Source organism: Panicum virgatum, chromosome 9N (assembly GCF_016808335.1).
Source record: "Panicum virgatum strain AP13 chromosome 9N, P.virgatum_v5, whole genome shotgun sequence".
NCBI classification, from domain to species: domain Eukaryota; kingdom Viridiplantae; phylum Streptophyta; class Magnoliopsida; order Poales; family Poaceae; genus Panicum; species Panicum virgatum.
In genome coordinates this window covers 18,141,638-18,167,105 of record NC_053153.1, presented here as the reverse complement: position 1 = coordinate 18,167,105, position 25,468 = coordinate 18,141,638, and the positions used below count along the sequence as shown (strand labels likewise).

The 25,468-nt window shown below is 42.1% G+C and overlaps 1 protein-coding gene and 1 pseudogene across 1 annotated transcript; one reads left to right on the top strand and one right to left on the bottom strand.

Annotated features, from left to right (window-relative positions):
* Positions 1–8,693: 8,693 nt before the first annotated feature.
* LOC120691910 lies at positions 8,694–11,980 on the top strand. The gene is made up of 4 exons (XM_039975114.1): positions 8,694–9,040; positions 9,488–11,016; positions 11,105–11,223; positions 11,312–11,980. The coding sequence occupies exons 2-4, from the start codon at positions 10,272–10,274 to the stop codon at positions 11,750–11,752; spliced, it is 1,305 nt and encodes a 434-aa protein (XP_039831048.1). The 5' UTR covers positions 8,694–9,040; positions 9,488–10,271; the 3' UTR covers positions 11,753–11,980.
* Positions 11,981–12,086: 106 nt separating this feature from the next.
* LOC120691911 lies at positions 12,087–16,595 on the bottom strand (annotated as a pseudogene).
* Positions 16,596–25,468: the final 8,873 nt, after the last annotated feature.

Sequence of the window (25,468 nt, the reverse complement as noted above, 5' to 3'; positions counted from 1 at the left end):
ATGAAGGATTAGCGGTAACAGACTTTATTTTCACAAATGTCCCTTGATTATGATCACGGCGCAAGTATGGAGCATCATCATTGGCTACCAGGATGCATGTATCAGCATTTACTTCGAAAGGTGAAATGGCAACAAAATTATTATATTCTTCTGACAAGTCTGTCTTGTCCTCCACTCCAACGATGTTTCTCTTTCCTGATAGAACTATGTGTCGCTTAGGCTCATCCTTTTGCTTGTTTATCCCCTTCTTTGGCTTGCTGGACATGTCCTTAATGTAGAAAACCTGAGCGACATCCTAGGCTAGGACAAATGGCTCGTCTCTATACCCAAGATTGTTGAGATCAACTATTGTCATCCCATACTCATCTTTTGTTACCCCTCCTCCAGATAGCTTAACCCATTGGCAACGAAATAGAGGCACCTTGAAATTGGGATCGTAATCCAGCTTCCATATCTCTTCAATGTAGCCGTAATATGTGTCTTTTTTTCCATTATTGTTCGTGGCATCCATACGAACACCGCTGTTTTGGTTGGTACTCTTTTTATCTTGGGCTATCGTATAAAATGTGTTTCCATTTATCTCGTACCCTTGGTATGTTAAGATATTCCAAGATGGTCCCCTAGCCAATAAGAACAGTTGTTCACTTATATCCATGTTATGCATTAGATGCTTCCGCAACCAGCTGCAGAAAGTGTTCATGTGCTCACGTGTAATCCATGCCTCAGACTTTTCCGAGAAATTGGAGAGCAGAAATTTCTTGTGTTCCTCGATATATGGGTCAACCAAGGATGATTGTTGAAGAACTGTATAATGCGCTTTCTTAAATGAGAAATCATCTGTGCAGACATAAGATTTCTTTCCTAATGTACCCTTTCCAGTTAGTCTCCCCTCATATCGCGATTCAGGGACTCCAATCGGTTTAAGGTCATCAATAAAGTCAACACAAAAGTCAATGACCTCCTCAGTTCCGTAGGCACTGGCGATGCTTCCTTCTGGACGAGCTCTATTACGAACACATTTCTTGAGTACCCCCATGAACCTTTCGAATGGGAACATGTTGTGTAGAAATACTGGTCCGAGGATATCAATCTCTTTGACAAGGTGCACTAGAAGATGTGTCATGATGTTGATGAAAGATGGTGGAAATATCAGCTCAAAGCCAACAAGACATTGCACCACATCGTTTTGCAGCTTTATCAAATTCTCCGGCTCAATTATCTTCTAAGAAACTGCGTTGAGGAAGGCACATATCTTAACGATGGTTAACCGGACGTTATTAGGCAGAATCCCCCGCAGCACAACCGGAAGAAGTTCGGTCATAAACACATGGCAGTCATGTGACTTGAGATTTGTAAATTTCTTCTCTGCCAAATTTAAGATTCCTTTTATATTGGATGAGTATCCAGATGGAACCTTTATACTGCTCAAGCAGTCAAACATGGTTTCTTTCTCTTCCTTGCTAAGAGTATAGCTGGCAGGACTTAAGTATTGTCGTCCATTATCTCGCTGTTGTGGATGTAAGGTATCTCGTTCTTCCATACATTGCAATTCTTGACGTGCTTCTACTGTATCTTTTGTATTTCCGTACACTCCCAAGAATGCTATCAGGTTGATGCAAAAATTCTTCGTGAGGTGCATCACATCAATTGCATGACGAACATCTAAGACTTCCCAATATGGTAGCTCCCAAAATATAGATTTCTTCTTCCACATGGGCGCCATTCCGTTTTCATTCGGAACAGGTTGGCTACCAGATCCCTTTCCAAAAATAACTTCTAGATCTTTTACCATGTTGAAGAAGTCTTTACCACTACGGTGCATCGGTTTTGTTCGGTGGTCCGCTTGGCCTTTGAAATGCTTGCCCTTCTTTCATACCGCATGCCTGATGGGAAGAAACCGACGATGACCCATGTATACAACCTTCTTACAGTGAGTCAACCATATATTATCGGTATCATCTAAACAGTGTGTGCATGCTTTGTATCCCTTGTTCGAATGTCCTGACAAGTTACTAAGAGCAGGCCAGTCATTGATCGTTACGAACAGCAATGCTCGTAGGTTGAAGTTTTCCTGTTTGTATTCATCCCACATCCGTACACCTTCATTGCCCCAGAGCAATAAGAGTTCTTCGACTAATGGTCTTAGGTACACATCAATGTCATTTTCGGGCTGCTTTGGACCCGGGATAAGCACTGGCATCATGATGAACTTTCGTTTCATGCAGAGCCATGGTGGAAGATTGTACGGACAAAGAGTCACAGGCCAAGTGCTATGACCACTGCTCATCTCACCAAAAGGATTCATGCCATCCGTACTCAAACCGAACCTTATGTTTCTCGCATCCAAATCAAAGTCAGGGTACGTTCTATCTATTTTTCTCAACTGCAACCCATCAGCGGGGTGTCTCAACATTGAGTCTTTCTTGCGTTCCTCTTTGTGCCTTCGCATCAACTTAGCATTATCTTTATTTCTAAACAGACGCTTCAAACATGGTATTATAGGCGAATACCACATGACCTTCGCAGGAACTCTCTTCCGGGGAGGCTCCCCCTCGACATCTCCAGGATCATCTTTTCTAATCTTGTAACGCAATGCACTGCATACGGGACATGCATCCAAATTCTCGTACTCGCCTCGGTAGAGGATGCAGTCGTTGGGGCATGCATGTATCTTTTGCACTTCCAGTCCTAAAGGGCAAACAAGTTGTTTGGCTTCATATGTTGTGGCAGGCAATTCATTGTCCTTAGGAAGCATTTTTTTAATAAGTTTGAGTAATTCACCAAATCCCTTGTCGGATACACCATTTGTTGCCTTCCATTGCAGCAACTCCAAGGTGGTGCCAAGTTTCTTCAATCCATTTTGACAATCTGGGTACAACAACTTATGGTGGTCCTCTAACAACTTCTGGAACTTCAACCTCTCCGTTTCACTCTCACAGTCTGCCTGCACATTGTGCAATGCCTGCCCCAGATCGTCGCTGGGACCATTTTCTGCTACATCTACTTCGGGCTCTTCCATGGGAATATCGTCATCGAATGCACCGATTCCAGCATTCCCAAGAAAGTGGTCGTCAAAATCTTCTACTTCATTGTATTCCATGGTAACCCCCTGTTCTCCGTGCTTCGTCCAACAAACATACTTCTCCATGAAACCATTTGCGAAAATGTGGCTGTGTAGGATTCTTGAAGATGAGTAATCCTTGTTATTGTTGCAATGAACACACGGGCAGCACATAAAACCATTCTGCTTGTTTGCCTCAGCCACAGACAAAAAATAATGCAGGCCATCAATGAATTCTTTCTAACGTCGGTCAGCATTGTACATCCATTGCCGGTCCATCTGCATTTTAAATAAATCGATATGAATTCTTTACACGTATCGAATAAATAAAATATATCAAACCTAAATTAAACTAAATGTAACATAACATGAATAATTAAAAGATATGCAATATCCATCATACATCTTGATTAATTAAAAGGAGTACTTAATCCATTACAGAACTTAACAAAGGAGTACTATACATGAAACTTAAAAATTCGGTCAACAACACATAGGTTTTCAACCATCCATGCGTTGGAACGCAGAATGCTCTAACGGATTTCTTGCTGGCGCAGAAGAAGATGGCGGAGCTGAAACCTCCGAGTTTGGTGGTGTCGAACCGTAACGCCGCAATAAATCCTCAAGATCAAACGGAGGTTCCTTGCCCCTTGCCATGCATTCTCTATATTCTTTTTCCAAATAACGGAGCGCTGCCCTATGAAAAGCACTAGGTTTTTTGGACCGACGACCTACTCGAGTTGTGCCCTTCTCTCCAGAAGGACAACGATCACCCCCACCGGCGCCACTCTCTCCAGCTGCTGAAGCCATATTTTACTGAAAAATACCTTTATTTTCCACAAAATTATAAATTCTTACCATTACAATGCAAAAATTATTTACTATTACAATTACAATGATCAGATTAATAACTCTTGCAAATAACAATGAAATCATATAAAAAAGACGAAATGTATCATTAATCCTCAAGAAATCTCTAATTAATTGAAAGAATTCTCTATAACTTCTAATTACTTTGACACCCTTCAGTTACAGGAGTACACTCTTTTCAATATCCAGAAACCCTCTAGAAGAAAAATAAACCTTTATTTCTGAAAATATATATGTCAGTAATCTCAACCCTGCGGTGATGACACTGCCTTTCGGGGGGACACGGTGCGGTACAAGGATGTCACCAATCGGCCAGTCGCAGCACCAACATTTACGATTAATAGGCACAGCACTTGGCACAGGCAGCATGTTCGTTGATATGCTCTCAGTACAACAACGGCCATGCTGACTGCGTCAAATGCTGTCTTCTTATCAATCGGAAGTGCTGGTGATGCGACCAACCGATTCGCGACGTGCTTATAGCGCATCGTGTATTCCCGAAAGGTAGTGACATCACCGTTGGATGGAGATTAACGACGTATACTTGTTTCGAAATAAAGATTTTTTTAGCTTCTGGATGGTTTCAATGTGAGCATGAATAAATACATCACTAGAGTGTCAAAATAATCCATTCATAATACAAAAAATTCTAATATACTCATTTAATTAATTCATTCATGAATACAAAAATCAACTATCCACAATATGGTCATGTATACAAGTACATCACATGAAGTGTCTACACTCATTCTAAAAATTTCTACTATCCACATACTCATCTAATTAATCTAAAAGTAGCTAAATGTCCAAGAAATGAGCTAGCTACACATTTTCTCTATTTCTAAAGCATGAAATGAGCTATACAAGCCAAGGAAGAAGAGAAAAACAAGCCCCAAACCTTTAGCGCCGATGGATGGACGGGGAATCAAAGATCTTCACAAATGTGGTGAAGAAATGAGCAAGAACTCTTCTCTCCCGAGCCGAGAATAGCAAGAAACAAGTGAGCTAAATGGCTCGGGCGGGGGGAGAGGGAAGGGGATAAGGGGGCAAGGCCTTTTGTCCCTGTTGGTGGTTCCAACCGGGACAAAAGGGTACGCGGGCCTTTTGTCCCGGTTGGATCCACCAACCGGGACAAAATGCCCCCTTTTGTCCCGGTTGGTGTCTCCAACCGGGACAAAAGGGCCATGTCTCCCCCGCTGGCCCGGCTAGCCGTTGGACCTGGGACAAAAGTCACATATTGTCCCGGGCTCAAAGGCTGCCGGGACAAATGATCTAGAACAAAGGGCTATTTTGTAGTAGTGTTCTCTCCTAGTTGCTCGGTTGATATATCCAATTTCAAGTGTACCATATTATTTGTGTCTTGATCCTACCCTCTGCTTCGTCTTTTTAATAATGCACCAATAAGATAGGAGCAGTGTGCCCCTCCGCTTCGTCTTTTGTATTTGTCGTCATCACTGTCTTTTAGCAGCCTAGACAACCAACAAGATCAGCACATGATTTCTTGGAGGCACGGTCAGCTGAGCGTCGTCTCGTCTCGGGCACCATTTCGGATGGCCTACCTGTGGACTAGCAAACAAAACGACCTTAGATAATTTTTTCATGGAGAGATTCATTAAGGTTCTCGCTGCTAATACATCGGTCTTAAACTTTATTTTCTCCGATAATCCACTTACATGCGACAGTTCAAGGGTGTAAACACGACTTTTCTCTTTTTCGAACGGTTTCGGTAGTTGGAGGTGTAGGATATTCGGTTTCGTAGTTTAAGGAAACACACGCAAAGATAAAAAAACATCTCGAATGAACATCTTTACTATGCTGCATATATCTCAATTGTTTATACTAGTCTATCAACCCGTGCTCCCGCACGGGCTAATTAGAATTAATATAAGAATAAAGTCAATAATTATAATTGTCTACCTCACGCCTTTTTATCTATTAAATATTCTGTCACATACTCTCAAATATATATTTATCTTTATCTTATTACAATAGATTTCATTTTGCATCACGCCTCCATATGTATTCGATATATATTTTGTTGAACTATTTATTTGTGAATTGATATTCTTATCTCTTCCATCATACATGAATATATGGTGATATATATCGTGGATAATATATTTATATAAACAATGATATAAATAATATATTAATAATGATAGAAATAGTAATTTACAATTTTATATTGATGCACTTTAATAGTTATAATAATTATAAAATTTAGATTCAGATTTAGGAGTAAATTAACATGTAATAATAATGACATAATTGAATTATTTATATGCAAAATTAGGGGGTATTTGTATTATTTTTATAATGACATCGGTGGTTAATTTACATAAAGATTAGAGGGTTAATTTAGAATTTTAGAGGTGGATAATTTAGATATATGTTTAGGAGTTACTTTAGTCTATTTTCATAATGGCAGAGATGAGTAATTTATTTGGAAATATAATAAATCTGATAGTTATTATAATTAGAGTTGTTGGATTGACGGCGGTATGTTTCTGATTTTTGTGAGAATTTATAGAATTTTTTTATTTTTTTAGAGTGTCCACTTATGATCCTAGATGACTTCATGTGGAGACTCTAAAGGTGCCTTCAATTAGTAACAGTAAGATTATTAACATAATATATATAGGTGCACATGCTCACATACACACATGAATAATCACCCCTTTCTCAATGCACTCACGCACATCCTACCTCTAGCCCCTCAAATAACTAGGCCGGCGGCGGATATGGTGTTTGACGAAAATAAGTAACCGAAAGAATAATCAGGAAAATGATGCCAAAAACAAACTAATAAAAAAACGAGCACTTGCTCTGCGACCTCGTACTTTCCCATTGATTTATGTCTTCTGCCGACATTTGAGGAAGCTAAAATTACTTTAACAGCAACATCTAGTTACTCATAATAATAATTGAGGCATGCAGACAAGCAACTAAACGCCAACGTTTTGCTGTGCGAGCAGATCCAAGGGCAATAATGCACAATCGTACCTACATAGGACCACCACGCCAGCGTCCTCGCCACATGCAAGCAATCACACACACAGGGCCAGATCTATATATGCAGTTCCTCTCATGTCTCATCAACCGTACGCAGGCTCCAAGAACAAGGCCGTGTTTGGATGCAACCACGAAAACTTTTGCACTAAAAGACGAATGCCCGCATGCAGTACTAAATGAAGTCTATTTGTAAAACTTTTTTAGGAATGGGTATAAATTTTCGAGACGAATCTAATGAGCCAAGTTTCATCGTGATTGGCTACAGTGATGCTACAGTAACTGCGCTCAATTATCCTTTAATCGTGCGGTCAAAGGCATCATTAGATAGAGCAACTGCTACAGTACCATAGTTATGGAGGTAATTTTGTAATTAGACTTTATTTAATACCCCTAATTAGTGGTCAAAGCATCGTTTCTCTCTCATCAAAACATTTTCACATCTAAACCAAACATGGTGCAAGCCACTGATCTGTTTCCTGTTCGCATCACTGGGCTCACGACAGGGGCGGGCCCCATTGAATTCAATGGTATTCAGTTGAATACCCATTATTTTTGACAAAAAAAATTTATATATATATGATGTAAAAAATGAAAATACCACAACAGATCTGACTACTAGAGCCCCAAATTCCTCTTTTAACCTAAAACAACCTCAGCAGCCCAATTTCGCTACACCACCGCCGGCCCACGTACACCACACGGCCCAAAATTTATCATTCCCCAAGCCCAATCCCCCTCCCAGCCCCTCCCAGCCTCTCCCGACGCCCCCTCCCCACCAATTCCCTAACCAGCGTCGCTCCTTTCCCTACCTGCCCCACCGCCGCACGCCGGCCGCCACCCGTGCTCGTCGCCCCCGAGGCTCAGGCCCCACACGCACAGGCCGACACCGCGCTCGCGGCTGGCGCAGGCCGCAGGGCCGCGACCGCGGGCAAGGCGGCACAGCCAGGCAGGGCCGCATGGCGCACGCCCGCACAACCGCTGCGCCGTAGGGGCCGCCTACCGCGCGCGCGGCCGCAGGCCGGAGTGGCGCTACCGAGCTGCGCAGCGGTGCTAGGCCGCTCGGCGGCTCGGCGCACAGGCAGGCAGGGGCGCACGCGCACGATGCACTGCCGGCCTACCGCCACGCCTGACTTTACTGCTGATTAAGCAAAATTGCAACTTGCAAGCCAGTTTGTGATTGACCAAGGTGAGCAGGGGATTGCAACTTGTGATAACTTATGTTTGCGAAAAAAATTAGAGAAGTCTATTAGAGTTGTGTATGATGAGAACTTCAAAAATTTGATAAATCTATCAAAATTATCTATGATGGTTGTAAAGTTATCTTGTAATTTTAAGCATCCTTATCAATGCCATATGTTATTTTAGAATTTTATCCTCTACTTATTTTAGATATTCCTACTTTAATATGTTGATCATTTAGTGCATTTATTATCTATATGCTGAAAATTTCAAGTTATGAACAATTTATATTTTTGTACTCATTTATATGCTTCTAATATGTACTTTGGGTTGTCAAAAACTTTTTTTTACACCATTTGAAATTTCGAACACCCAACTTCCAAATCCTGGGCCCGCCCCTGCTCACCGAAGCCGTCTCCCCAGTGGTAAACGCACTGCGAGATGCGAGCAATGATTTAAATAGCCGGCTATAGCCTTCGCTATAGCCGGCTATAGCCTCTGGCGAAGAAGAAGGCTAAGAAATGGCCCTTTTAGCGCTAAACGAATTTAATCGCTATTAGCTGCTAATAGCCTGCTAAATCAGCTAAATGGGGCTTTGTTTAGCGCCTATAAACATGTTGGGCTGAAACCTGAAATGAACTGACCGTGAGCCCATGAAGCCGTTAGCCCATGACAACTCTCCCAGCATAAAAAGACCAAAACCCTAGTCTCTCGCCAGTCTCCTTGCAGCCGCCTCTTTCTCTCTGCCTCTCTCCAAAAAAACGGCGACGACTTGCGACGAGCAAGGGGGCGACCTATGACGAGCACGGTGCGGTGAGCAAGGGGACGGAGCCTGCGACGACGACCTGCCCGAGCCGCCGACTTAGCCTGCAACGATCTGCAAGATCCTCACTATGTCACAGCCAGAGCAACAAGCAGGCAAGTTACTCCATCTGTTCTCCTAAATTAGCTCATGTTTCATACTTCGAAACATTGTTTTTTTATTTAAGAACAACGTGCTTTGTCTTTGAGAACGAGAGATTGAGAATAGATTAGTAGAATAGTAGACTAGGAGAGTAGATTTGAGCCTGTTCGGTAGTCATTATTGTGGCTGTTCTGCACAGCCAGATCTTCTTCCTAGCTGCAAGTTACACCATGATTTCTTTCTTAGATGGCTGTATACAGCACGCATAGCCTAAACAATCAGAAATGATCAGTACCAGAGATACGGAATGAACTAGAGAAATAAGAACTGAAGATTCTATTTTTATTCCATATTTTTGTTACATAATAGACTGATAGCTTTTTTTTTGTTAACTGCATAGTTTTGTATCAAGAATGCTACATGTTGTCTGCTGATAGCTATGTTTTTTGTTAATTACATAGGCGGTGCATCAAGCATAGCATCTGCCTCAGTAACAGCAACACCAGTAGCTGAAACACAACCTGTTATCAACTCAGATGATCCTGCATGGGCTCATTGTTCTTGCCCAGACATCAAGAAGAAGCATTCACTTAAGTGCAATTATTGTGACAAGAAGATTAATGCTGGAATCACTAGAGTGAAGTACCATCTTGCTAAAATTTCTGGATTTAATGTTTCTGCGTGCAAGAAAGTTCCAACGCCTGTGCAAGAAGAAATGGCAGCATTAATTAATAAAAAGGATGGTGTGAAGGAACAGAAAAGGAAGAGCATGGAAAGGGACAGAGAAGGAATTGATATAGATAAATCAGATGGTGAAAGGAGTTCTGATGAAGACTGTGATACTGGAAATGAGGTGGTTCTTTTGAGACCAGCAAAGGGATCTGCTAGCTCTAGAGTTGTGGCAAGTGGTGGTACAATAGATAAGTTCTACAAACCTAGATCTGTAGAAGAGTCTGTGGAGAACCAAATAAAAGGTAACATCAGTGCAAAGGTCCAAGCAAAGTTGACAACACAGAAGAGAGAAGAGAGAAGGGACAGAGTATGTGAGTATATATGTCAGTTCTTCTATGAAGCTAGTATTCCACACAACACAGTAAAGGTCCAAGCATTGAAGATATAGGGGAAGAAAAGGTGATCCAAGTGGTCACAGACAATGCTAGTGTGAATGTAACAGCAGTAGGTTATTTGGCAGGTACGAGGAAAAAGGTATTTTGGAATGGATGTGCTGCACATTGTTTAGACCTCATGTTAGAGGATATTGGGAAGCTTGAACAGGTTGATAAAACAATTGCCGATGCAAGACTAGTGACCTCATTTCTGTATGCTCATACGAGGGTGCTGGATTTGATGAGGGAGATACTTGGGAGAGATTTGGTCCGGTCTGGGATTACTCGATTTGCCACAGCTTACTTGAATCTGAAAAGTTTGCAAGACAACAAAAAAGAGTTGGCACGACTCTTTAGAACAGATGAGTTGAATGACTGGGGCTACTTGAAGAAGGAAAAGGGAAAGAAAGCCATCAAGGTAGTTAGATCTGAAACCTTTTGGAAGACCATTGATAATGCAATAAATTTTTTTGAGCCATTGGCTAATGTGCTCAGGAGAATGGACAGTGATGTGCCATCAATGGGATTTTTCCATGGATCTATGCTTGAAGCAAAGAAAGAAATTTCTGTGAGGTTTGACAATGATGAGAGTAAGTTCAAAGTGGTTTGGGATATTATTGACAAGAGGTGGAATAACAAACTCAAGACTCCACTACACTTGGCTGGATATTATTTGAACCCCTATTATTATTACCCAAGAAAGGCAGAAATTGAGAAAGATGGATCTTTTAGAGCAGCTGTAATTGAATGCACCACAAGGCTATTTGATGATGAACAAATTCAAGATAGTATAACCGAGGAACTCAACATGTATCAAGCCCAGCAGCAATCATTTGGACATGATATTGCAATAAGGCAGAGGAAAAACAAGAACTTTAACCCAGGTGAATAAGTAAAAGAATGAGATTGATATATCTAACGTTTTCCACCTTTTGATGCTACCATTGTTTAACTCTAAGCTTGTTCATGCAGCTAAATGGTGGATGAATCATGGCACCTGCACACCAAATCTAAGGCTATTGGCAATGAAGATTTTAAATTTGACATGCAGCTCTTCAGCTTGCGAGAGGAATTGGTCAACATTTGAACAGGTCAGTAAATTGGTTCATTCTTTGCTTAGCAGCTCATTTATGTCAATTTGTTCAGTCATTCATTTTATGCACATCTACATCCTCACAGGTGCAGACAAAAAAACGTTGTAAACTACTGCATGATAGGATGAGGGATTTGGTGTTTGTCAAATTTAACTCTAAATTGAAACAAAAGAGAGAGAGCAAATGCAGAGATCCAATAGAGAAGGAAATAGATGATGTTCTTGCAGACGAAAACAATGAGTTCATCATCGGGGCTGTACCAAATGCAAATGCAGAAGAAGAACCAGAAGTTAATAGAACTGAACAAGTTGGAGCTAAAGCACAGCTACATGATGAATTCATACCACAGCCACCAGCTAAAAGAAAGAGACCCATGGGCCCCAAGAAGAAGAAGCTCAGGAGCATAAGGTCTCTGATGCGTGATGAGCAACCTGAAGCTTCTGCTTCATCTACCGAAGCAGAAGGTAATCAAGATGATGACGTTTCAATGCACTTTGGTGATTCTACTGATTCTGGAGATGACTAGATATTAGAAATGCATCATTGAGAAATGGAAATGCTCAAGTGCTTGTTATCATTTATGGACTTGTGGTTCGGTAATCTGTTTTATGTCTCTTGTTTGTCACTATGAGTGGTCATTGTGTATTGATCAGTGAACATTGAACTATGTTTAGCAATTTGTATTATTTACTGGACAAGGGTGTGTTTGAAACTTTGAACTTTGAACTTTGAAGATTCCATAATTTTCAGCTTAGATTGCTTATTTGAAGAAGAGACTTTTGTAAATCCGCTAAATGGTCTTAGCCTCCGCTATATCCCGCTATAGCCATTTTAGCCTTTGAAAGAGGTAGCCGCTAAGAGGAAAAATCCGCTATTTAAAACATTGGATGCGAGCCAAGTTCACGCAGGCTCCAGCGAAGGGCCTGGCGAACTTGCAGCTGCCGAATGCCTCCTGATTAAGTGCCTTCCATGCCTCCATGGTTAGGTCTTCCGTGGCCTTACGAGAATCCTGCTCAGCGGCACCGGTCTCTCGGACATGTGGATCGCTATGGATGACGGAGCATCTCCTCTCTGCAGCTCTGCCTGCTGTTTATTTCACACGCGGCGTGCGTGGGTGCGTGCGTGCGTGGACACAAATGATAAGAGCATATATGGTGTCATGGTAAATATATGTATATATGTGCAAGAAATTACTACTAGTAAAAGAGGATTACGACGACCTTATCATTACATACCGAGTGAGTGGCGGAGTCGTTGCAGAGACGCAGAACTAATGAAGCCGACTGCACTAATCTTGGGTAGCTCTGGATCAGAGAGAAGGTCCCTGCGTTGAGCTCTGAATGGAGCATAGGGAAAGCATGGAGCAACAGCAATGGTGCAGAGCACGACACCACCCCATTGTCCAGGTACTCTCGGAGGGTGGGTCTGTAGCTGCTTCCATGGTGCCATTTTGCCTCCACCAAGAACGATACAGAAATATCGTGCAACTGTTTCATCAAAAGCATGCATGCATATGGTTATTAATAACATAAATAATAGCACATACATTATTCGTTGTTTACTTGTACGACATGCATGCATGGTGATGTCATGCATGTTGATAACTAGCTACTTACCGCTTTCCCCATAACAGAATGCATGCTGCAACCGTGTACCTTCAAAATGTTGTCAGCAACTTCATTTGATGTACTGTATATAACAGAATAAAGTGCTTTCATGTATTCAGGAAGCCTTTCACATGGATTTTCTTCCCATTTGAAACATAAGTATATATGCGTGATTAAAGAGGAGAACGCCACTTTTTTACTACGACGTGATGGTTATTAAGAAGGAATTATTTAGCAAATACCTATATGGTTCGTTGCATGCATGATGTGGTCTTTATTTTTTTCAATGCATGCATGTATTCTTGATTATATATATATATATATATATATATATATATATATATATATATATATTATGTCATACATTTGCTCACCGTCCAATGGCATCAGTGAAAAGTATGAGTTCATCTAGACGTTCCATAGACATCGTAAACGTCGTCCAAGTGAATGATTATATTAGATTAGCAACTCTAGCAAGCATCTCACGGCATGCTCCATGTTTCGGTTCCCAAACAATCCCGTTTGCATAGTGGAAGCACTCCATCAAACGATCCCTTGAAAACCTCAACTTGTCACAAAGCCCAATGTCCCTCCACCACCTATATATGCAATTTTACAAGTATCATCAGCATCATCACCATGCATTTAGGGATAATCGAAACAATTTATTAAAACATTAAAGCATCATGTAAGTTTTTTTCGAAGCCAGCTTACTTTGTTAGTCTAGCAAGCTCTTCCTGATGCACACGTTGCACATTGTCGAAATCTACCTTTGCAAAGTGGAGAAGCAATGGGTGCAAGCCAATGTCTCCTGCACAGTGATCAATGAACCATCTTGTTTCTAGTCTTGGAGCCTGACCTCCAGTGCAATGGAAGGTCTAACGCATGGGCCACGCGTTTCCTTGTGTGGGGAGGCATGGATGGCATAAGATCCCTAAGAGCTTTAGTGGAAAATTTTCTTGCTAAATCTAGCATTTCTTCACCTCGGAAAGCAAGATATGAAGCTTCATGTAGCGACAGAAATCTATTGACATCGCTCTGCAGCGTCGCTTTGCTGCACTTCTTTGCATACATATCGTGCTTCAACAATAATCCTAGAATTAATGCCACAGGAGGAAGCATTACAGATTAGTTCCTTAATTAATTTCTTGGTCTGAAATTTGTAAGGACAAGTACATTGGTCTAATCTAATAGACGGTCTCATATTGCCGCATCATCTTGAGACCATCTTGAGATGAAGAAACAGACAATACATACAATGTGTTGTCTTATAAGCTGTCTCATAGTAAACACATAATTCCATAATTTGTGTATAGAAAAAAGAAATATTATGAGTTGCATAGCAACAACTCGTAGAATAGTGAGAAAGTGGTCTCGTAGTTCTAAATTTTAGCTTATGAGGCGGTTGTATGGCAAAACAACAATTTTGTTCTCTCTCCTCCCTCACTCTTCGCCACCTAATCAAAAATCCTACATGGACTTGCGTAGTTGCATCAGATGACCTATGAGACCGCTGACGTGTAGCAATATACTTGCCCTAAGACGCGGTTGACTACCATATGAAATGTACTCATTCTCATAATTTGGCGGCTCCATTATATGGAATATGCTTACACTTTTAACTCTAATAAAGCCTGTTTGTTTGTGGCACGCTCGGTGGAATATATATATGAAATAATATGCATTGCACTCTTAATCTATATACCTATTTATAAACCATGTAACGTTTTCACCTAAATTTTTTGTTTGGTCCACCTTTTGTCAATGACAGGTGGGGCTTAGTCCATTCCGTATGCGAGTCGGACCAGCCCCTCAGTCCACGACTCAATCATATATATGGTCCCTATAAATTAACACATATATGTTAACTATAAGTATTCATTTTTTATACTAACTTTGTGCGTAGCAATGTATGAGCATATATATTTGCCTAGTTGCACCCGTTCTTTGATGCAGTCAGGCTGATGTTCTTGTGCTATTGTGCCAGCTTCGCTAGTACTGTCTTCGTAGGGTGAAGGAGGAAGGAAATCATGGGAAAGATGAGAGCAAAACGGAGAGAGTAAGATGCATGGTGATAGGTCAACCAGTGTCACAAAGATACTCTCGAACCAGCTGACTCTATTCTCCGTTGGACTCCGTTAGTTTTCTTAGATGAATCTCCACCACTACTATTCCATCGAAGGCTAAGCACATGGGGTGGGCACCGGTCCATGTGCGTGCAGAATACACACTCATGTATTAGAAAAGAGCTCTTTTATAATAATTGTAAAGTACCAATAGGTACTTTTACCTTAAACTTTTTCCTACCCGTTGATCTATGAAAAATATTTATAAAAATTAAATTAAATTAATATTCGGTCTCACTTTTTGGTACTTGGTCCCACTTTTTAGAAGTATCAGGTACTTTATCCTAGGTACTTTCTACCTTCACCACCGTAGAATTTTATTAAATTGACGGCTCCTATTTTTTTCAACTATTATAAAATTTCTCATTAAAAATTGTGCTCAGTATCAATCTCGAATGCAACAAAGCAATATCAATATGCCATGCACGACACGTGTCCAATCATTTTGTCTGCATTCCAGTTTAGATTTTCTATATGAATTATTATTTATTCAAAGGAAAATACCTATGTAATTTCAAGTTTAATTCTGTATAAATGAACAAGACAATTGTGCAGTTTTCTAGCAGCGCAATGTAAACATACACCGGTATTGTGTCTTAAAACTTGTTCTAAAGTATAGTTGAAGAACACTGCTCTATTAGGTTCTCACAGGCTTTAACTTTCTTTTTGGTAGGCTTTAACTTTATTTAACTACCCTAAATAATACAATAATGATTTGCAGTACCTGGGTCAGCCAAAAATCCATACTCTAACCCCTATACACCATTGAGAGGGAGCTCCCTCAGCTCCTTTAGCCCGCGGGCGCCACATGGCACGAGTGGAGCATTCGCGCGACGCGGGCCGTGCTTTTCCTCGCACCGCCTGCCCCCGCGCCCGTGGCGCCCCCCGTGCTACACCGCATTTCGCTGCGCGTCGGGCCCGCCGTGCTCCACCGGCTCTCCCTCGTGGGGCTGCTGTTCAGGACCCGTGAACCGCCTCGACGAGACGACGCGGCTTCTTGTTCTCTCTGAGCAGCCTAAACTTTAAGGCCATAGATGCAACATCATCCACACGTCGATCATTGGCTGTCCCCATAGAGATGGAGCTGAGGATGCTACGGATCTCCTCCTCGAAGTGGTAGGAGATGCCTAGTCGCTGCATTGTACCAATGAGAATTACCTTACAAGATGATTCTTCTGATTCACCGAGTAACATATCCCTTACACTCCTCTTCAGTTGATTATGGCTGAATTGGCACACCTTTAGTTCACCATATGGAGTAGAAATTTAAAGTCTTATTAGAAGATTTAATTTTAAAAAATTGCAGATACTGAAGTACATACATGAGCTCACCTACCAGATCACGACTGCCGCCGCCGCCCTTGAGTGAGAGAAGGGCGTCGTAATCCCAGGAGCTAGGCCGGTAGTTCGCCGACCGGCGCCGCGGCTGCCCAGGATCCGGTGACTCTGCCGCCGACGACGAGCACCACAGCTTGTGGCGCCGTGACGACCGCCGCGTGGCTGCCGCTGCCGGCCGACCGGCAGTGGCTTTTTGTGACATCTCAGAGTCAGTGGACTAGGCACGCTTGAGACCTCCTACGCTTTTCTAAACTAGAAGTTAAAACAGTGCCTTTCCTTGCTAGATCAAAAAGGTGCGTCTAGCACTCTAGCTTGGTTCAATAACTGTAGGTGCTACTCCTATTTACAGACAAGAAAGCACGGTGATATTCCTCACTACCAGACCACAGAAATTTCGATGGGTGATGTCTAACTCTCACGAAAATCTCCTCACGAGTCGGAGTCGAGCATCATGAATACAATAATATTTTCGTGAGAGTGAACCGTCGGGATCTCTTTTCATGGCGACCTCCAAAAAACGATAATGCCATCAGGGCTCCATGATCGTTTCCATGAGAGCGAACTGTCACGAAAAATCAGCCACAAATATAGGCCTATAACCCTCATAAAAATTCATTTTCCTCTACGTGAAAACAAAATGAATGAATAATAAATTTGCACATATGGAACACATGCGCACATTTGCGAGAATATATATTTTATTAAATTCATCTTATACAAAATTTATGAATACGTGACTTGCGACAACTCGTATTCTTTTGTCTTCTATGTCGATGCTTTAGGAGAGGTCTAACTTGTATAGATTCATAGTTTGCTGATTCGCGGGGCCCATCAGGTGCGTTCGGTTAATTACATCTGTAGAACAAGTCTATGGAAAACCTCCGATTAAGCTGCACTTTTATGGTCATTGTCAAATCGTCTGCTTGTCGTCTATATACAATATATGGCTTGTGTGAAACCCGTGAAAGATACAAGAGGCTTTGTTTCACCGAAATCCGATCATGACACATTGGTGATAAATGGGAAACATTGATGAAAAGGTGACTTTCGTGCGGCGTCGATGGTGATGAGCTTGGACGAGAACCGAGTGGTGCCACGTGGTTTAGAGAAAAAAGTAATTAAATGGTGGGGTAAAGTAAATAATTCATTTGCACTTTAGTTAATGTTTCACTGGATTTTAGTGTGAAGCTTGCAGGCATGGTCCATCATTTTTTAGAGGCCAAGTGAAGTACTAAGTCAAGCTCAAGTGACCAGCAAATTCCCACCTGCCACCTCAGTTTTGCATTGGAAAACTAAAGTTACCTCGAGACCAACATCTTGTTATGCATAATTGACCCATGCACACAAGCAGCAAACCAAACGCCAAAAGCTGTGCGAGCAGCTCCTGCAGCAGCAACCAGCGGCATCCAAGGGCACAGCACAAATCGTACATACACTAGAACTCTGGGCGCGGCGTTGCCGCGCCGTTCTTAGTCTGGCCAGTGTTTTCTTCTTGTAAGCTAATTGTTTGGCCAGTGTTTTCGTGTAAGCTAATTATGTCACGAGTGCTTTGCAGTGTCGTCAGCATGTGGGAGCATCAAAATAGTAACATATGCGCGAATGATCCACATGAGATTTTCACATGCTTTATTTGTAATAGGACAAGAGATTTTGATTAGTGCCTTGGTGCTCCCAGTTTTGTTTCGCTTCTCCTCTGAGTAAATTAGCTTAGCCAAGACATAGTATGGATATGCATCCCCGTCGTGTACTACCTGTCTCTGCTGTTTTGACTACTGATCGAGATAGCTACGTCTACCTCAAAAACATGTTAACAGTATCCCAAAACTTTTGAAGGAAGAAACATTACTACAAAACCAGCATGCATATCAAATTTTGACTTTAGACAAGAGATATTACAATCTTCTAAAAGGGCACCAAATGCTAATGCAACATTTACATACGGAGCTGTCATAGGGATGAACCATCCACAAAATCATGGGTATTCCTATTTCTGTGAAAGTACTCCAATTCCCACTTTAGAATTTCAATCGAGAAACTTTGTTGCCGTTCAACCTCTATTTCCTATGTCAAAACCAAGACTTGAGAATGAATAGCCTGTACGTAGAAATACCAGATGCAAGTTGAGAAGGCTACTTGTAACTGAAAAGACTGACTTCTCAAGCTCAACTTTGGAAATGTCATATGAGAGCAAGAACAATACTGCCAACGAGGAGGCAAGAACTGAAGCTTGACCTTGGTGGGTTTGGCAATATTTGGCAGCTTGTAAATACTCAACATGTGCCAATCAAATCCCAAGAAAGCAGTGCGCTAATCAATTTGGCAATCTCTATTGTGTACAAATGTTTGATAAGAATCCTAATAATTCTGCATTGTAACAAGTGGTCTGATACTTGGATAGGGAATGTTACATTTGGAAATCAGGTGTTTAGTAGGAAGTAATAAGCAAGACCTTCGTTTCATTAGGTGATTGCTATTGTTGGGAGATTTCCTACATGAATAGTAGTATATAAGTACTGCCTAGAACTGGAGTAAAATGTTATGATGCCCCAATCAGCTTTAACTGAATATGTACATATTAAATGAAATTCACATTGTCAGTAGCTACCCAAGGGACCAAGGCAAAGCTGGCAGCTATGATGTTTATAAATTTCGAATTCATACCTATGAAAGTAAAGAGTGCAATTGGTAACTGAAGTATTGAACATAAGAACATACCTTTCATGGCGTAGGAATGTCTTGGATGTTGCAATCAGGCTATATCTGATCCCCGTTGATTTCTGTAACTTGTTGATGATTTAGCAGATAAAAAATGAATCTCATTCTCATAGCAATAATCAATGGCATTGTATATCCAAAATAATTTCATACCAGGTGGGCTTGCAAACAACTATATCTGGAGAAACTATGCACTGAAGCATTAGGACAACGAAAATTATATCTGTACTTTCACGAAGAAATGTTGTCGCAAAGGAAATCTTAATACTGTGAGAAAACTTGCATCATACTCTCTTGAATCAGAGTCACATTTCCATGTTTCATGCTAAATGGGCTCTGCAAGTTCTAGTCGTGAAAACACAAGCTACTTAATGAGCACTTACCTTGGAGGCATTTCCTCGAGCAGTTGCTGTGCATAGTGTGTGTCGATGCCCCCTATGGCCCTACATCTTTATGAGCTCTACCCGGCATGCTCTGGAGGTTCAGGAGGTTCCACGTGGGGTGCCGGGGAGCTGCATAGCACTGGTGCCACTTGCCTTCTTTGTCGCCGGATCTTGCACGGTGCCGGCGTAGACACCGCGGCTCGCAAGCTGTGTGAGGAGTGTGGACATCAAACAACAATCGCAGAAGAGGCTGACGGCGCTTGAGGATGGAGGCATAGCAAAGTTGATCGGTGACTGCTGGAGGGATGGAGGACGGGTGCGGAGGAGGGTTATCCAGTTTGGTGAAAGCAGTGCCACCACGAGCGACAAGGTGGGAAGCTCGATGGTGCTGGTTGAAGTGGATCGGGGAGAGCTTCCTCTTGCACCTCGACAGCCGCGGGAGGCGAGGGGAAGGCGGCTATGGTCGGAAGAAGGCGGCGGCGACGAGTCCAGTCCAACTCAGCAGCTCGGGATGAAGTATCTAGACACCCCGTTCAGCTGCCGTGCGGCTGCTGCTAGTGACGTGGACCGTTCGATCAAGATCCAATGGATGAGAATTGCTAGTGACGAGGTCGAATGAGAAGCCTGAGCGTATGGTGCAGATTTCGTTCGTTAGATGACGTGGTCGAATGAGAAGCCTGAGCGTATGGTGACGTGGTCGAATGAGAAGCCTGAGCGTATGGTGCAGATTTCGTTCGTTAGATGACGTGGTCGAATGAGAAGCCTGAGCGTATGGTGCAGATTTCGTTGGTTAGAGAAGAGATAGGACCACCACGCCAGCGTCCTCGCCACATGCGAGCAATCACAGGGCCAGATCTATGTCAGGAACTGGGCCGTAAGATGGGCTTCCAAGCTGGGGCATTGAATGGGCTTCCAAGCTACCTTGTCAAGGCAGCAGAGCTGAGGATAAATGGTCCAACCGGCATCTGGAAGGGCGCTTTTTTCTTTTTTATATTTTTTAAAAAATAAAAATTTCAAAAATATATGTCCGTTTTGAAATATTTCAAAAATACCCCCCGGTCGCCCCTCATATGGCGACAGGCCCTAAGTGTAATTTTTTTTCTTAAAATTTGCAACGAGGTCCCTGGAAAAAAAAGGCGGCCTGTCACCCTCCCCCTCGGGCGACCACTGGGCCCCGGCCACGGGCGCGGCAGGGGGACCTGTCCCCCCCCCCCCCCCCCCCCCCGCGGGCGACCGGGGTACCCCCCGTTATATAAGGATCGGACCCCCCATTCCCTCTTCATTTGAGCCCGAAAATTCCAGCAAAAATCCAGAAAAAAAAGAGATGGATGAGGAGAAAGGAAGCGGCGAAGCCCTATCGGATTCAGCACTTGTGATCTGCAGGTTAGTACATTTAGTTTATATATTTTTCCATTTAAGTACTACGTATTTAAGTAGGAGTAATTTAAGTAGGGGTGAGTAATTTAATTTAATTAGTGCTATAGTAGAACCATTTAAGTAGGAGTTTAATTATACTTTAGTTTGTAGTTACGTAGTAGTAAATTAGTTTAGAAAATTAGTACTACGCATTTATTATTATAATTGCAGTACTATTAGAGACGTGTTTATAAATTAATTATGATTTAGAATAGAATTTGGCATATGCAGTATAGAATTTGAGTGTCATCACGTAGTTATGAATACTTATACGTTGTAGTTGAATTTCATACTTAGTTTTTACGGATTATTGAATAAGGTAGTGAAGTAAAGAGTATAACTCGATAAGTATTATGTGATATACAGATATGTCGAGCAAGATGCAGTTTCAAGTATTTTATGGTGACTACAATGTTTTGTATGGGCCAAATGGAGTAGATCTTTCTGCCTTTAAGTGCACATCTATCGCCATAGATAAACCTCTGGAAAGGAGTTTTGGTTCCAGATGTAAGTGGCTGCAGCGTGGGTTCCGTGTTGATCCGTTGACACATGTGATCACCGTCCAGTCTCTTGTTAATTGGGAGGTAGAAAGTGAATAATGGGAATTGATGATGATACACAGCACTGATGACTGGCAGAAGTACATGCAAGCAGCTCTAGAGCGTGGGTGGCCTCTGGATCCGGGAGAAGACACAAAATGAAGTCCAACATTGTGCAGATCAAGGAACTCCGAGTATTCGAAGAGAGACCAATTATGTTGAGCAAGATGAGTCAGAAGAGACAGAAAACCAAAACATGGGACCACAGGGCCTTGCTGATGAGGGAGAGAGGATACATAGTATTGTGGACGAGATGGAGGCAGAAGACCAAACCGCAATAGAGATGGAAGAATATGAGGGCTCATATGATGACGAGCAGTACTCATTGCCAAAAGAGTGGAAGGAGCATGGTTTTGGCAGTCATGTAGCAGAAGACGTACGAAATCAGGAGTGGGAGTACAGAGGGAATGAGGTAGTGCAAGGTGCAACATATCCAAACATTGAAGCCGTAAAAGATGATGTGAGACTATGGGCAATATCATTGAAACGAGAATTCAGAGTCGTAAAGTCTGGCAGTAAAGAATATGAGGTGAAGTGTGTGAATGATGGATGTCCATGGCGAGTACATGCATTCAAGGGAAAATGGAAGTCGAACTGTAAATGTTCCATTGTGACAGAGCACACTTGTTTGCTGTCAGAAGTTCTTCCCTCGCATCGCAATATATCATGCGACTTTATTGCAAAGCAAATGTAGGGGTTTATTATGGACAACCTAAATTATGAGCCAAAAATGATTGTTCGACACATTGAGCAGACATACGTGACCCAATGGCAGTGCCCTTCCACCATTTCAAAAAGATGTGACAACATGGCAACCACTCCAGCTCACCTTCAAAGCAGTCTCTCTGGCGAGGACGACGGACCTGTCATTCCACAGTGCAGGTCTGTGGCGTGTAGTGGGGAAGGCGGCATCTAGGCGCGATCGACCGAGCGGCAGCAATGCAGCGCTGTGAGTCTGCATGCACAGAGATGCATCGAGTAGTCATTTTGAGAATCGAATCTAACCTTTTCAGTGTTAGGTCAGCTAGCCTCTCCACTGTGTTGTCATGTAGGATTTTTAGGTGCATTTACACTCCACACTCCGGGTATCAGACATTTGTGCGCCTATAAATACTCCGAAGTTTGTGAACTCCCAGCAGCACTTAAACACCAAAGCTCATTGTATACCCAATGTCTGGAGGTAGGTCTAGCGGAAAGAATTACTACGGTTTTGGGAAAGGAAAAGGGGGGAGAAAGGGAGACCCCATAATATGGGAGGGGCCTCGTGGACCTGATTCCTTTCCGGAACCAGTGTTTGAGTTTCCGCCACAGCACAAGAGTGAATTTACCAATGAAACTCCTCTTCGACAATACGATAACTGTAGAGAACCGTGGCCAAAATGCAGACATGGTGAGGACTGCTTAGTGCAGATGTGCACCGACGGGATGGATGGCGGTCGGCGTTTTTTTAAATATCCACACGCATGGGTAATACTCGGTTGTTTCATTTTTTTATCTTCAATGAGACACCTTACATGAAATTTATTTTGCAGTCTTCCGATGCTCCAAAAAACTGTGATTTTACTAGGTGGGTCGATCCTGCACCAATTGATTTTGGTCAGGAGTTCATCGAGTACCTCCAGATAAAGATCTTTGATCTGGAATGCAAGGTGAACCATTATGAGGAAGTGAGCGAGGGTAACAAAGACGACGAAGTTGATGATACCAGCAATGTTGCCGGTTCACAGGATGAACCATGCACTATTCCTTACTGCAACTGCCCTTGTCACAAGAAGAAGGGACCTGCGCCTCCGGCACCACCGCTTGCACCACCTGCAACGGGTGGATACTGCGGAGAAGACTCAACGCAGTTTGCTACGTGGGGGTACGGCTACTAGGACTACCCTAGTGCTAGTGACATGCTGCATCGTTGTGTTTGTTCTGTTTTTTTTAATTACCTAAGGCATGTTAGGTTAGTCCGGAATCTGTTTATCGTAGTTTGCAACGGGTTCTGTCATGCCACTGCATGTGTGATGTGTGTTTCATTATCGTTGTATTATGATGTAAAATTTGATGGTTCACATTATGTAATGCATTTCTTAGTTCTTATTTCTTATTGTTATATTAATTAAATGTGTGGTTTTTAGTATTCTAGTGACATGAAAAGCTCCGAGGGCCATGTCCGTGCCCAGCAGAGGGCTAAGAGGGTCCGACGCCCTAGGGGTGGTTAGATATATCTGATGTTTGAATCTCTGATGTTTATTTGTAATGAGATAGTTGTGGACCACTTATTTATACACTTCAACGTTCGCCTCTGATCACTCTCGTATTTTCCATTACATACAATAGATGGTATGTTTATACTTCGATGCTCCATTACGACTAAGTACGATTTAAACTCGACATTATGTACATATCCAGTGAATGCAAGTTAGGTACGAGACATACATACAAGCATAATACAACATTAACAATACTAAATGCGAATACATCTTAAACCGATGAACATCATATGTTATAGATCATGGCATGAAATCATCTAGGTCGTCATCCCAGTTGACAGATGGTGGTGCTGCAGGTGGTGTAGTATGGCTCGACGAAACTCTTGACTTTCCCTTTCTCTCTTTTTTGGATCTACGTTCATGTACACAGGGAGGAACATCATGTGTTGGAGGCCATGGTTTGGGGGGCATGAAGTCATCCATGTCGTCATCCCAGTTAACACAAGTTTGTGCTGTAGGTGGTGCAACATGACTTGACGAACCTCTTGTCTTTCCCTTTGTCTCTTTTCTGATTCTAGGTTCATGTAAAGGGGGGAGGAACATCATGTGTTGGAGGCCATGGTTTGGGAGGCATGAAGTCATCCATGTCGTCATCCCAGTTAACACAAGTTGGTGGTTGAGGTGCTGAAACATGACTCGACGAACCTCCGGCCATCTGTTCTTGCGCAGGCCAAGTACTATCACCCGAAGATCTTATCCACCTCCTTCGTCTAGTTTGCGGCATAAGTCCACCGAAGATACATACCAATTTACGAAAATTTGGTATCGTTTTGTTAATCAACTCCGTGTCCTCGGAGTAATCCTAACATATAATTAAAAAACAATGTTACTGTTTCATAAATATGAATTCGAAATGACGGACGGGATTACAACTGAATGAGAGTTACCTTAATGTGCATCTCATACACCTCTGGCCGCATCTATATCTTATAAGAACTTTGTAAGAATCCAATGATATTAGGATGATTCGCTAGTTCACATACTCTCATGTATATCTTCCGACGTTCTAGCAGGTGTCCCTTTACATCTTGCGTCGTAATACCTCGAAATAATGTGAAATCTTTAAACTCTACTACTTTGGACAACACCATCTCTATCGTACCATCCGCTAACGGATCCAACTTCTTACTGATAATAAGATGGGTCATGATATCAAATATTATACTAGATTTTTCTTCGATCCATGAAAATCCTTCACAATTGGAGGCAGCCATTGTCTTATGCTGTAATATCAATAAGATACTTTCATAATTCTATTCTAATTCATAATTAATTTAAAAACAAGTCTGTAATAGTACTGAAATTGTACTACTAAACGAGTGTTTTAAAGCACTAAATCTAATCAGCTAATCCGCTAATTAAATTAAATTGTTATACAATATCAATGGATTCATACGGAAGTTACCGGTAGATCACAAGTACGCAATTCGGCAGAGTTTCGCCGCTTTTCTTCTCCTCACCCCTCTTTTTTTTCCTGAATTTTTAGGCTCAAATGACAAATGAGATGGCGGCCAGAGCTTATATAAGAGGGAGGGACCCTGTCGCCCCCCTAACGGGCGACAGGCCCCTATCGCCCCTGGGGTGGGCGACAGGCCCCTGCCCTTTTTTTGTCAAGAACTTCGCTGCGAATTTGAAGAAAAAAATTACACTTAGGGTCTGTCGCCCTATAGGGCGCGACCGGGGGTATTTTTGATATATTTCAAAACTGACATATATTTTTAAAATTTTTATTTTTAAAAAATATAAAAAAGAAAAAAACGCTCTGGAAAGGGCATACTTGCCCTGTAGTTTCTTGCT

Coding starts and splice junctions, on each gene's coding strand:
- LOC120691910 (XM_039975114.1), top strand. CDS start 10,272: ATGTTAGAGGATATTGGGAAGCTTGAACAGGTTGATAAAACAATTGCC. Junction 11,017..11,104: donor AAACAAGAACTTTAACCCAG/GTGAATAAGTAA, acceptor TTGTTCATGCAG/CTAAATGGTGGATGAATCAT. Junction 11,224..11,311: donor ATTGGTCAACATTTGAACAG/GTCAGTAAATTG, acceptor ACATCCTCACAG/GTGCAGACAAAAAAACGTTG.